The following is a 14,013-nucleotide window of genomic DNA, read 5'->3' as shown; positions in this document are numbered from 1 at the left end:
AAAGGTTCTGTAGTCACTCAGTGAGGGCCTGATCCAAAGTCCAGTGAAGTTAATGGAAGTCTTTTCTAGTGATGTCAATGGGCTTTGGATCAGGCCCTGCGTCAGCATCACAAAGCTATTCTCATAGACTAATAGTAAGAGACTTTTCCCACAAACATGGGGAAACCCCACAAGTCAGTCACCCTCACAATATAGCACTGCTAGAGGTAGGTCAGTGCTGGAGGCCAGACAGAGGACAACCACTGGGCCACCTCTATAAAACGAGGATTCTTACTGCTACTGTGGAAGAGTATCACCCAGCCAAACATCCCTGCTACTCTTAAGGCTGTGACATTAGACTCCCTTCTGTCCTTATCCCCAGCAATTCTGGGCCCCCATGGGGCACGCTCTACATCAGTAAAGAAGCCAAAGTGGGAAAGTTCAGAAGCCTTTTTATTTGTGTAGCATCGATAAGGAAACTAAACACTCCATGATAACCTTTCGTGCTAAGGAGCTCAAAGGTTGCCTAATATGTAGGTTATGTACAGAAAGCCTTATATTTGATTGTGACTAGTTAAAAATAAACTCTAGTATCTGTGGACAAACCCTGTGGTCTGCTGACTGCAGCACCCTCCCCAGTCCACTCCGGTCCTCTTCAGGTAGAAGGATCGCATTTCAAAGGAGGAGGATGAACTGTGGGGCCCTCACAGGTCTAACGGTTGGTGTCCATGGTCAGGATTTCCCAACTTCCTCACATCATGCAGTTAATTTTCAATTTGAAAAGGAGTGTTAAAGTCTCTTGGGAACAGCTTCTCTAGGCTTTCCAGAGTGGCCAAACGTGTTGATTCTAAGACCTGCAGCACACCGTCGGGCAGAGCCAAAAGTTCATTTTGGTTTATGTTTGACGTCTGCGTCTCCACACATCAATGGATACAAAAGGGCAAAGGTCAATACAAGGCCTTGGGTGCTCTCTTTCAATGTATTTTTTTCTCCTGTGATGTTAAAAAACAACAACATTCAAGTGATTTAGAAACTGCACATCAGGCACCAAAAACATGCAAAGATGGAGTCAAACCGCCTTCAAATGTAGAATTGCAGCCTTTTCTCATTATAGTTTCTTGGGGAAATATCGATAGTATAGGGACTCCTGCTGAAAAGGTGAAGACTAGAGCAGCTTCTGTAGGAGCTTTCCAAAACCAGTGCTCTTACAACATTCACTACAGTGACTTTTAGTGGGAGAGGCTGGGATCATTCCCATAACAAATGTTTTTACACCAACGGTAGGCAACCTGCGGCCCATCAGGGTAATCCGCTGGTGGACCGCAAGACAGTTTGTTTACATAGACCGTCCGCAGGCACGGCCCCCCACAGCTCCCAGTGGCTGCAGTTCACCGTTCACAGCCAATGGAAGCTGCAGGAAGCGGTGGCTGGTGCAGTTTGCCGTTCCCAGACAATGGAAGCTGTAAGAAACGGTGAGGGCCACTGCTTCCCGCAGCTCCTATTGGGCAGGAACAGCAAACCGTGGCCACTGGGAACTGCGGGCGACTGTGCCTGCAGACTGTTGATGTAAACAAACAGTCTCACAGCCGCCAGCAGATTACCCTGACAAGCCGTGTGCGGCCCGCGGGCCACAGGTTGCCCACCATTGTTTTACACCGTTCTCTTCTCTGACTCCTCTTGATGCTGGACCTAGAGCAACTTAGAAATCCTCTTTTCAATGTTTCAAAAACTATTCCATATAAAATACTCAGGATCGAGAGGCCTAGTATGATATAAGTCCCTCACTATACAGATGTTTGTATGTGAACTGTGTTTAAGATACGGCAGAGGGCCCCCAAATAATCATATACAGAAACCTGACTTCAGTTTTGGAAGATGTCTAATGATGTAAGAGGTTTTAATGTCAGAGCAGCTGATGGCACTGGAACCCAAACATCTTATTCTTTCAGCTTATGGCAGTGTTCTTGGAGGCACATGCCATCTCAGCTCCCCGTTGCTTTCATCCTCACACTGAAAAACTGTCAAGAAGGGGGGCAAATGTGATTTACATCAAGGAATCAGCTCTGTGTCAGCAAGTCCCGCTCTGAAAGGATCGCCTTCACCTTCTCCACAATGGTCCATACTTCTGCCATGGCACCTCGACCTGGAGAGCAAGGTCACACACACAGTAAAACTCAGGTCCCAAGGAGGCTGCACAACTGCTGAGCATTGACATACCACAAGTCCTGCTGAAATTTGGCCTTGTTCCTTCCCATACACACAGCAGTGCAATGTGCCAGTGCATTTTCTAAGCAGCGCATTGCAGCAAGTTATACCAGAAATGTTGGCAGGATAGAACAAGCCTAGGGTACGTCTTCACTATCAGCGGGTAGCAATCGATTTATCCGGGATCGATATATCGCGTCTCGTTAAGATGCGATACATCGATCCCCGAACGCGCCTACCGTCGACTCCGGAACTCCACCAGAGCGAGCAGCGGTAGCGCAGTCGACGGGGGAGCCACGGCCGTCGATCCCGCGCCATGTGGACCCCAGGTAATTCGATCCAAGATACTTCAACTTCAGCTACGGTATTTGCGTAGCTGAAGTTGCCTATCTTGGATCAATCCCCCCCCAGTGTAGACCAGCCCCTAGTGTGAAGATCAGCTCCGACTGCCAAAATCCAAGGGGCCAGACACTGTCACAAACTATGGATCCTCATGAATGGCCCTTGTGATTCCCATAATGGCCTGAATATCAGAAAGCAACTGTGTTCCATATGGGCAGGTGAAAAATACCCATAAACTAGCCACAGAGCCTCATCGGTTCTCCAGGGTCTATGTAGATTATGTGTCCTGGTTAAATGCCAATTGGTTGATTACAAATATTGAGTGGAAATGACCAAAACACATTAATGTGAGATAATTTTTTTCATTTCACTTCTCATTTTGAAACCCAGAAACTTTATTTTTGTGTGAAATTTATGCAAAATAGCCATTTTTTTCTATGTCAAAACCATGAACACTTTGTATTTTTGTACGCTTTCAATACACAATGAAATTAAGACTATTTTCAAGTGAAAATTGTCCTGACTTTGTTTTGGCTTGCATCCTGAACTAATTCTTGGAAATGTAACAAGAACAAAATGTAAAAACTCTTCCTTTGGGATTGGTTACTTGCCAGATGTGCACTAAATCTTTCAGTGGAGATGTTGCTTTCACTCCTGAAGTCTTTTTTCATAGATTCATACATTTCATAAATTTTCAGGCCTCAAGGGATCATTAGATAATCTAGTCTGACCTCCTGTTAAACACGGGTCATAGAATTTCATCCAGCTACTCCTGAATTTAAAGCAGTAACTTGTGTTTGACAAAAGCATATCTTCCAGAAAGGCATTCAGTCTTCATGTGAAGACTTCAAAGGTGGAGAATCCATCACTTTGCTTAGTAATTTGTTCCAAAGGTTAATCACTTTCACTGTTAAAAAGTGTGCCTTATTTCTAATTTAAAATCTAATTACCTAATTGCTAGTTAATTACCTAGTTCCTAATTAGAAATTAGTTACCTTAGACTTGTTTTAAGAAGGCCCCATAATTGTCAGCACCTGTTGGTGAATGATGGTTTTGAAAGAACAAAGGAACTATTTTCCTAAAAAGCAGAAAGAACCTTTGTTCTACACTAGGCTATTTCAGACCCATAATTCCGAACAGGTGAACTCCCACAGGTGGATTGCATTGTAGATAAGGAATAGGCAGGCTTGTGTGTTAATCTCCATGCTGTCTAACCCTGAACAGGTGGAACAGCACCCAACAGATATGGACAAGAGACATCCTCTTGGATTGCCTCCTTACCAGAGGCAACGTGTGGGAGGAGGGCACACGGGGTCATGTGCCCCCCCAGATTTCTGCCTTCCATTTCCAGCCAGGCATCCACCAGCACTGAGGGGCTTGCAGGGCAGAGTCATCGCAGTCCAAATGGCTCAGCAGGAGCATCTGAGTCTGCAGCACACTGGGACTGGGCAAGGCCACTGGAGCAGGTGGTGGCAGCAGGCAGGGCAGGGCTGTTGCTGGTGTCTGGCAGCAGGAAGCTGGGCTAGGGGGGAACCAGCAGATCCATCCCCACCTTCCCTGAACCAGCTGCAGGTGCTGGGCGCTGCAGGGGCTTCAGCAGCCGCAAAGCCCAGCCAGAGGTGGCTCAGCAAGGGAGGAATCCCCCCTGCAGGAGGAGCAGCGCCACATGTGGCTACTGCTTTGGGCACAAAGCCTATTGGACAGAGCAGCTCCATGCTCCCTGGGGCCGGGGCCAGGGCCGGGGCCAGGGCCGAGCAGGGTGATGGAGGGGAAAAAAGGGCTCTAAGCCCCTGCCCACTGGGCTGCTGGGGAGTCTGCAAGTCCAGGGTGGGAACAGGCTGGAAATCACTCCCAAGCCCCCACTCCAGTGCTTATCTGAGCGGCAGAGAGGCTCCCCCATGCCAGCGCTGCACAGGGCTGTGGACAGCTTTGGCACATGCAGGGTTCATCTCCTCCTGGGCTACGCCCTGTGCGTGAGGGTCTTGGGCTTTCCCGGGGTGCTGTCCTGGCCAGAGGCAGAGGGGAAGGAAGGAGTCCGCCGGGCAGGCTGCAGGTGTTCTGAGTGCTCCCACCAGGGGCTGGTTCTCCGCATAGAGCTGCTGGGAGCGGGATACATCCCGCTGGCAATTTATGGAGGAGCAACAGGGCTGGGGGTGAGGACAACAAGAGAGAGAGCTGCAGGAGGCGGCAGAAGGAGGAGAGCATGCAAAGGGGCGATGGGTGGGCAGCAGAGCCAATGCATGGGGCAGTCAGGTCCCCCCCACAAACCTTTAAATGGTGCCTTCCACTATCAACACCTCTGCTCCTTACAGTTCTGCATACAGAGCCATTCATCTTAATGATCCATAAATAACATTTCCAAGACCTGTCTGCGTTTTCCCAGCTACTTCCATTTCACCTTTGGCAAGTCATATCTGGACTGTTTAGCTGTGCAAAATCTTGGTAAGCAGTATGTCCTGAACCCACAAATTATTCATAAAGGGTGAAATCCACCCCAACACAAAACCTACGCACCTCTGAGAGATAATCACAAACAAAATAAGAAAATAAATAAAATAATCATGAAACAGAAGAGAAACACTCTTCAGTTTCACCACTATGAAAAGCTTAGCTAGATAGGCTCTACTGATAGCTCATGACACAGAATACTGGTTAAGCAGGATGAAAAGCGTAAGCATTAAGAAGTACTTTGCCTGAGCCAGCTGCTGCAGGCCAGTCTGTCTTACTGTCCCAGAAAGATTAAGCAATACAGTGATAAAAACACGTCAGCTCATCTGAGTTTTGTTTATATTACAGGCAGGGCCACCGAGAGCGGGTTCGGGCCCCGGTGAAAAAATTTTTTCGGGCCCCCCAGCAAGGGCGGACCGGCTAAACAGGGCCGACGAGGGGGGAAGTGGGGAGCCAGGGAAGCTGGGCCCCGGGCCCCCTTCCAGACCGCCGGGCCCCAGTAATTTTTACCGGCTTCCCCCCCTTCTCGTCGGCACTGATTACAGCATCCATTGAGGGAGCGGAATCTGTTGGGAATTACAGATCCAAAAATTTGGGTGTAGACATAGTTAGAGACTTCTTGGGTCTACTAGGGGAAAGAAATTACAAGGGAAAGTAATTCAAGCAAAGACTGTGTGCAGACGCGCTTGCGAATACTGAGGTTTTGCCCCGATTCCAGTCATCAGTGGCCTGTTATCAGTGTAACTGCACCAACACAAACCTGTAGAATAGACAGGCAAAACACTGACTGGTCCAAATTGCTACTCTATGGGTTTGAACCTTGCTGGCATCAACCACTGGGATCAGAGCAAACTTCAATGTGGACAAGACCTAAAAATCACAACTGTTTCTGGAGATGGAGGTGTTTGATGGATGTAAGATATCAATGGTGAGGGATATACAGGAAGGATGGTCCAGTGGCTAGGGTGTTCACTTGGGTGACCTGGCTTCAATTCCCTGCTCTGCCACAGACTTCCTGTGTGACCTTGGGTAAGTCACGGATCCTCTCTGTGCCTCAGGTCCCCACCGCTACATTATGGATAATAGCACTGTCCCATCTCACAGGGATGTGTGAGGATAAATACATAAAAGATTGCGAGGTGCTCAGATACCATGGTGTGACAGGGTTGGGACCCACCACAGCAGCGCCTCCCACTGGTCGTCTCAGGAATTAGCTCAGTCCAGTGGAGCGCCCTCTGCTGGTAGTGTCCTGTCCGTCATCTGTTCTCTGCTGGTGTCTGGACCCGTGTTGCTCCCCGCTCGGCAACATCCATTTCAGGCCACTGCCCTTCAGCAGTGCCCCCTAGTCCATCCTCACCCCCTTCCGGGGGGGAGGTGATCAGCAGTCTTTCTACGCCCCAGCCACTATGTCCAACCACGCCCCCAAAGTCTAATCCCTCCTGTCAGGGATCTGGCGTAGTCCGTGATGGCTGCTCCCCACAGCCGATGGCTGGGTGTACTGCAAGGAGGGAAAGGAGGGAGCCAGGCTCGCCCTCTACTCTGGGTCCCAGCCCAGGGACTCTCTGGCGGCAGCCTTGCTGTCCTCCTTCTCTCCCCTTGTCTGTCCACTTCCCTGGGCCGCTTCCCCTGTGGCCCCTTCCACCCGCTAGGCCCTTCCCTTCAGGGCCTGCAGCCTGGCAGGCTACGGGCTAGAGCTCCCTTCTGCTTCCCGAGCCTGGCCAGCACTGCGCTGTCCACGGTGCTAGTCTGCCAGCTCTGGAGACAGACCTTCCCCTGTTGAAGGTCTGCGCCAGACTGTCTGCGCCCTTCTTGGGCAGCCTTTAAATAGGGCCAAGCTGAGCCGTGATTGGCTGTCTCCAATCTTGGCTCTGAGTGGCCCCCAGTAAGCCCTTTTCTTATTGGCTGCCAGTCTGCGCAGGCGCACTGGCCTGCTGCAGCCCCCTCTAGCATGGGGGTGGGGCAGACACCCCACCACACATGGTAATAGTGGATCTTAGGTAAATAGATAAAGGAAAAGACAAAAAAGGGAAGGCATGTTGATCCAGATGGCTTTTCCCATTTTGCCAGTCTATTGTGTGGTTTGACCTCATTTGGATGTTTCCATTTATGGTAATCATGAACATGTGAGAAATTTGATGTGACGAGCTATAAGAACCCTAGCAGAACGGTTATGGCCCAGTGTGTTTTTACTGATTTAAATAACTTACAAATGTGTTTATCCAGCCATAAATGTATATTAGTATTCAGTTCCAAAAGGCCTCTCTTTTAGAGATGCACATTATTTAATTGCAACAGAGAGTCCTGTGGCACCTTTAAGACTAACAGATGTATTGGATCTGACGAAGTGGGTATTCACCCATGAAAGCTTATGCTCCAATACATCTGTTAGTCTTAAAGGTGCCACAGGACTCTCTGTTTTTTACAGATTCAGACTAACACGGCTACCCCTCTGATACTTGACATTATTTACTTGAGAGATCAGGAGGTGTGAAAGCCAACCCCTACTCAGCAACCACAAAGACTATTTTTAAACATGTCTTATTTTCCAGACAGATTTCTATGCACTGTGTCAATGCACACCATAGAGCTTGGTATCAAACTATACAGCAGAGTTATTAAAATATTAACACAGATGTGCTTGTTCAAACATGATTCTATATAGGTGCTACAGCTGATCTGTTTTTATGAATAACTTGATTACACATTCGTAAAACATGCCAAGGAAACAGCTTTCCTTCTCTATCCATATATGGCCCTCATTACTATATAGTATCTGAGTGCCTCCATTTTTTAATGTATCTATCCCTTCACAACTCCCCTGTGAGACAGGGAAGTACTATTCTCCTCTATTATCCCCACTGGGGCACGGAGAGACTAGACCAAGGTCAAACAGAAAATCTGTGGCAGAGCAGAGAATTGAATCTGGGTCTCTCAAGTCCCAGGATAGCATGCTAACCACTGGCCCATCCTTCCTCTCTCTCGTGTGCTTATCATGGATTACTAGTTGGCAATATTTACTTTACAAATCTTAGGTTGATTTGAGTTATTGAAGCTAAGTTAAGCCCCTAACCCCAAATTCCAACTCCTGATTCTGCTTTGGATTCCTAGCATTTCACAGTGTCTGCATGGATTTTGAAAATTGGCAAGAAAAGAAATATTTTCTTCAAGGCTGGTCTGAGACCCAATTGCAACACATTTCTGTAAACTTTGGCAATGGAGGGTTACAGCACAAACTGTACTTGTTCACCTCAGCGCAGCACACTGAAGTTCACAGGGTGAGAAGACTGTCTCACCATCAGTGTAACATTTCCATGATCATTATGGGAGAAATCACATAGGAAAGTAGCCAGAGGCCATGCTAAAGACTGACCTTCATCCCCACACACCAGCTTCTTCACCACACAAGGGATCTCTGTGTAGCCAAAGTCCTTTAGTTGCTCCACCTGCTGAGCTGTAATAGGATGCTCCCACATGGCTGTGTTCATAGCAGGGCAGAACAGCAGGGGTTTGGTCATATCCCATGCGCGGATGACACAAGTCTGTAAAAAAAAAAAAAAAAAAAAAAAAAAAAAAAAAAAAAAAAAAAAAAAAGACAACAAGAGATCCAATCCTAGCGTTTGCCTTTCCTATTTGCCTTTCCTATTTGTATCTCCTATCACACTGCTGCAGAAGCCCTTTGCCAAGCCAAAGACCATTAGGGCTGGGGTACCCAAAATTTGCCCAGCCACACAGGAAACTTGTCAGCAGCTTCCAGGCTGCAACGAATTGGCACTAAATGGCATAAGATTGCAGCAGCCTCATTTCTAATAGGGAAAAGGGGGCAGGGCTACAAAGAGGGCAAGTCCCATCTTTTCTTGAGTCAAGTGAGCAGCCCACTCAGATCCAGCTGACAGTCTCTTTGGCCTGCACCTCCACAGTAAAGCTAAGGATGACCACAAACCATTCTGTAGAACTCTCTAGACCGTATTTGAGAGAAGTCAGGTGTACAGTCATTTTGCCTAAGTGCCGTGTCGACTGGATATGCCACTTTTGCCATCAAAAGAAGCATCCCATCTTCCATGGATGTAACTAGCATCAAGTAGAAGAAACATGTCTGACCTATTTCAAAACAAGCCCTCAGCTTCCCAGCCATCAAACAGCTCCTAAACATTACATCAGAATCTACAGTGACAGAGTTTGCAGATCATTAATAGAGGGCTCAGTCAGTTCTCTGTCTGGCTTCTTGAACCAGCAAGATATTATCTTGTCAGATAGGCAGATAGGGTTTGCTACAGCATTCTAAAGACAAAAAAGGACAAGAGGAAGTTACTCACCTTGTGCAGTAACGATGGTTCTTCGAGATGTGTGTCCCAAGGTTGGTCCACTATAGGTGTATCTGCGCCCCCGCTCCTCTAATCGGAGATTTTAGGTAGCAGTGTCCATTCAACCCACACATGCGCCCTCCCTCCCTCGTGGTCTGCCTAGAGGCTATCTAGTACTGCGCAGGCGAACCCCCTCAGGTCCTTCTCTACCGCAAATCCCCTTATGGAGAACGCTAGAGGGAAGGAAGGCGGGTTGTGGAGCACCAACAGGGGGACACATCTCAAAGAACCATTGTTACTGCACAAAGTGAGTAACTACCACTTCTTCTTCAAGTAGTGCCCCTATGGGTGCTCCACTGCAGGTCACTTTACAGCAGTATCCCCCATGGAGGGCCAAGGCTTCGGAGTGGCGTCTGTTACTATAGAAAGTAGTGTGGAGTCGAAGATGGAATCAGAGGCCGAATCTCCAGTGATAGCATAATATTCTGCGAAAGCATGGGCAGAGGCCCAAGTCGCTGCCCTGCAGATTTCCGAGATAGGGACATCCTTAAGGAATGCAACTAACGTAGAAATTAACCTTGCAGAATGCGTATGGATTAAGGACGCAGGCAACAGGGTGAGCCCTTGATAACAGTAATTAATGCAACTCGAGACCCATTTGGATAGTCTTTGAGTCAATACTAATGATGCAGATAAGGAAGGAACAACTGCTCGCTCCATTCGAGGCCAAAGACAGTTAAGAAGGAACTGAGGGGGGTTCGCCCGCACAGTATTAGATAGGCTTGAGGCAGACCATGAGGGAGGGAGAATACACGTATGGGCTGAATAGACACTGCTACCTAAAATTGCCAATTTGAGGCGCAAGGGCACAGATACACCTACAGTGGAGCACTCGTAGGGACACTACTCGAAGAACAACTTGCATTTGTCCTTGGAATAGTATCTCAGCTGTAGTTAGGGTGATCAGATCACCCAAGTCAAATATCGGGGCGGAGGGGGATGGGGCAAAAAAAAAAAAAAAAAAAAAACCACCCTTCCTCCACAAGCGCTGGAGGGAGGCCCGGGAGACGCCGGGGAAGTGCGGGGCCAAGGTGAGTGAGAGTCCGGCCTGGCCGAGTGAGAGTCCGGCCGGCCCCAAGCAGGCAGGACTCAGTCGGGCGGTAGGGAGAGTAGGGGGGCAGCCCGCGGGCCCAGGCAGCAGCTGTTCTCCCCCCCGGGCAGCGGGACTCGGGAGCAGCCGCTGCTGCAGCTCCCACTGCCACAGGGGGAGGAAGCGGCCCATGGCCAAGCTCGGCAGCTGCGGCTCTGGTGCCTGGGCCCGAACTCCCCGAGCCTGGGCCTGCTGCGGGGACCCAGCAGCGCACACACTGCGCCCAGCCCCTGGCCAGTCGCATCTGGGCTGCCGCCCAGCTGGTGCAATCCCACTGCGGCCCCGGCCCACTCAGGTCCTGCAGGGGAACAGGCTCGGGGGGTTCGGGCCCGGGCGCCAGAGCCGCAGCCGCCAAGCTTGGCCATCGGCCGCTTCCTCCCCCCGCGGCAGTGGGAACTGCAGCAGCGGCTGCTCCCGAGTCCCGCTGCCAGGGGGGGAGAACAGCCGCCGCCTGGCCCCGCGGGCTGCCCTCCTACTCTCCATACTGCCCGACTGTGTCCTGCCTGCTCAGGGCCAGGCCGGACTCTCACTCACCCTGGCCCCACGCTCCCCCTGCATCTCCGGGGCCTCCCTCTAGCACTTGCAGAGGGAGGAGGAATGGCGAGCCTGGGGAAGAGGCGGGGATTCGGGGAGAGAGCCAATGGGGGGAAGAGAGGGTGGAGGTGGGGCGGGGGGGGGGGGGGGGGGGGCCGCGAGCATTTCCGGGCTCCAGGTTCCGGAGCATTTCCTTGTTTGTCCAGTGTCCCGACCGCACATCAGTCAGGACGCGGGACAAACAAGGAAAAATCGGGACATCTGGTCACCCTAGCTGTAGTCATCTTGTGTTCAGTAAATCTTTTACCTGTTGTTTTGTACTGTATGATGTGAACTTTCTCCAGTACAGGCAAAATCTAATTCTGTTAGGTCTGATCCCCTCCAAGCTTCCAAATGAAACCTTTAATGGCGTGTTTCATACATCTATGTTATTTTATTTCCCTGCCAAAAAAGGCTAGCAATTGTAGAATTGTAATCTTGTGTGTCACTGACAGATGGGATCTGTCCCCTGGGCCGTGTAATGCTCCTCCTGCTAAGCCGACACTTCCAGAGACATTCTAGACACTCATAGGTGAAGCCTGTCACTCCAGCTGTATTTTACTCATTTACAAGCACTGTGGTTTTCCTTAGCACTGGGGTTCAGCCATTCAGAGTTTCTTGACCTGAATGGCACCTGTCCACACAAATTTCCTTTTGAGATTTTATGTGCCTACATCCCAACCCACCCTCAACTCATTTTTGAGGGGCACTGAACTGGTTTATGCCAGCGCTGTATGTGCAGATTTGCATTCTCTTTGAAGATTCCTTAGGTGTCTAAAATTCTGTGACCTTCCCTATCTAAAGAGCACCAATCTCTGGTCCCAAAGCACTTGGGTGTACAGGGGGCTCTTGGGTAGTCTGTCTTACCCAAATACAGGAGCTGACTCCCTTCTTCCACCCACCCCAAGCTACCTGAGGTACCAGAAAACGGCATTGCCCCCAAAAAGACCTCTGGCTGAAACTGGAAGATAAATCTGTGAGTGTGGGTGGGTGGATGTCCATGTTATGCTTTTAGGTGAGGGAGTGAGGACTAGCAGGAAGTAAACAAACTTATCTGATCTCACAGGTGTCTTTCTATACTGCATCTAAAACACAGAAAGGAAGAGGAACTGGAGAGTGAGAAAGTGTGTGTGTGAGATAGAGAGAGACAGAGAGATGGAGAGGCTCTAAGGTGCAGGAGAGGAAGAAGAATCATGCATCAGGAAAAGGAGGAGGAGGAAATATAAGGAAAGGGATGGCAGGTGAACACCATGAGAGAAGAGCCAGGGAGATGAAGAAGGATGTGAAGAGGAAGAGAGAGAGAGGTATAAGGAGGGAGCCAGGGGAAAGAGCAGGCATTATTTATTAGTAGTAGTAGTATTTTAATGCCTAGAAGCCTTAGTCATGGATCCAGGCTCCATTTCACTAGGCGCTATACAAACACAGAACAATATAGTGCCTGCCCCAAAGAGCTTGCATGAAAAGGAAAACAGAATAGAGGCACAGTGGAAAAAATAGAGGGATGAGGAAAAAGAGCGTGAAAGATGTCCTCAGCCAGTATTCAGGGCAACTAATGGCCCAGATGCGGACAATAACTCACCAGTAAGTTGTCACAGATGCCATTTGCTATTTTTGCCAGTGTATTTGCATCAAGAGGAGCCACTAGCATCAGGTCGGCCCAGCGCCTCAGGTCGATGTGGAGGACTGGGTCTGTACGCCCTTTCCACAGCTGCAGACAACAGAAGAGACTGGATCACTGAACCCTCCTGAGACACTAACTCATACACAGAACACTTGACACTGTACCAACCCCACATGCATAAATGCCATGTCAAACCACGGGGAAAGAGTAACATCCACACGGAGCAAGGCCCAATCATAATGGGGCTCTGAGACAGCAGTGCTGCTGCTGCTTCATATTTAACTCTTCTTTTGCTTCACTCTTCCTATAGTTACTATTTATATTGTGGTAGCACCTAGAAACTCCAATCAAAGATCAGAGCCCCATTGTGCTAGGCACTGTACAGACAAACATCAAGGAAATAGACTCTGCTTCAGAGAGCACTCAGTCTACATGTCAGACATCTACATCATCCTGCATGCCAGCACAGGCTTCCCCATCCCATTCACCACAGGGCATCTGTGAATCTCAGGAACCGTTAGAAAAGCTTCCTGAAAATTTTACCCTGGTGACTACGCTGCATTGAACAACCCCGGTCAAAACTCCATAGAATAGACTAGATGAGGCCAGCTAGGCCTTTCTCGCTCCATCCTTTGTAACTCTGATCATTCTGGTTTACCCAGAAGGTTTATGCTGCCCTGGAAATTCTCTTTGTGACAGACATGGTGATTTCCTGCAATATCCTGGGCAAACCTTGCTGAATTAAGTTAAACCTTATTGAATTAAGTTTAAGTATCTTTGGAGCCCACTGTATTAAAACCACAAAATGTATGTATTATTGTGGGATTCACTAGGGTGAAGACTTGTAAACCTTGGGAAGTGTTGTGAACTTCAAAGGACTATTTTAAACAAAGTTAGGTGGGGTTCCTAGGAAGTATCTGGGGGAAGGTGTATAGGTCACAGTTCAGTGCAACTGCCCCTGTATTCCCCCTCTATGATTGAGCAAAGGAAACCCACTCTCAGGCTTCCAGATCCCCAGCCACCACCTCTCTTGGATGGAGACACATGTCTCTCTCCCTCCTAACCGGGGTTTTTCCAGATTGCACAGCTCTCTTCCTACGCTGTGAGTTCCCCAGCAAGTCAGACTGCCTAAGCTAGCCTGCTTTGCCTTTGCCTCAGAGGCAATAAACAGTGTAATTGCCGATAGGTATAAATTACAAAACAGCTTGTCCTAAGCAAGCACATTTATTCTTAAGGTGAAAGCACTACAGAGAAAACATTAAAAAGGTAAAAGAAACTACACGTGTGGCATACTAATCAGCTTACCGGAGATCACCTCAATTCCAGCAAGGGCTCCGACATGTGATTGGTCCTTCAAACTCCACCATGGGGGTTTTCTGTGGTCACAAGTTGTG

At 49.0% G+C, this 14,013-nt stretch overlaps 1 protein-coding gene across 7 annotated transcripts in view; it reads right to left on the bottom strand.

Moving 5' to 3' along the window:
• Nucleotides 1-414: 414 nt before the first annotated feature.
• Nucleotides 415-14,013, bottom strand: part of PPCDC (phosphopantothenoylcysteine decarboxylase) — a 48,766-nt gene continuing 35,167 nt past the window's right edge. For 6 of the 7 annotated variants that reach the window (XM_034783616.1, XM_034783618.1, XM_034783620.1 and 3 more), the window contains 3 exons: nt 12,578-12,706; nt 8,345-8,513; nt 2,027-2,122 (listed from right to left, as the gene is read on the bottom strand). In XM_034783616.1, the coding sequence (XP_034639507.1) occupies nt 2,037-2,122; nt 8,345-8,513; nt 12,578-12,706 (384 nt within the window). In that variant the 3' untranslated portion in view covers nt 2,027-2,036. Of the gene's footprint in view, nt 972-2,026; nt 2,123-8,344; nt 8,514-12,577; nt 12,707-14,013 lie in introns of those variants that run through there. The other variant, XM_034783617.1, reaches the window with a different exon arrangement.

The sequence above is a fragment of the Trachemys scripta genome, chromosome 10 (genome assembly GCF_013100865.1).
Source record: "Trachemys scripta elegans isolate TJP31775 chromosome 10, CAS_Tse_1.0, whole genome shotgun sequence".
NCBI lineage: Eukaryota > Metazoa > Chordata > Testudines > Emydidae > Trachemys > Trachemys scripta.
The sequence above is the reverse complement of the archived record's forward strand: the minus strand, read 5'-3'. Positions and strand labels throughout refer to the sequence as shown.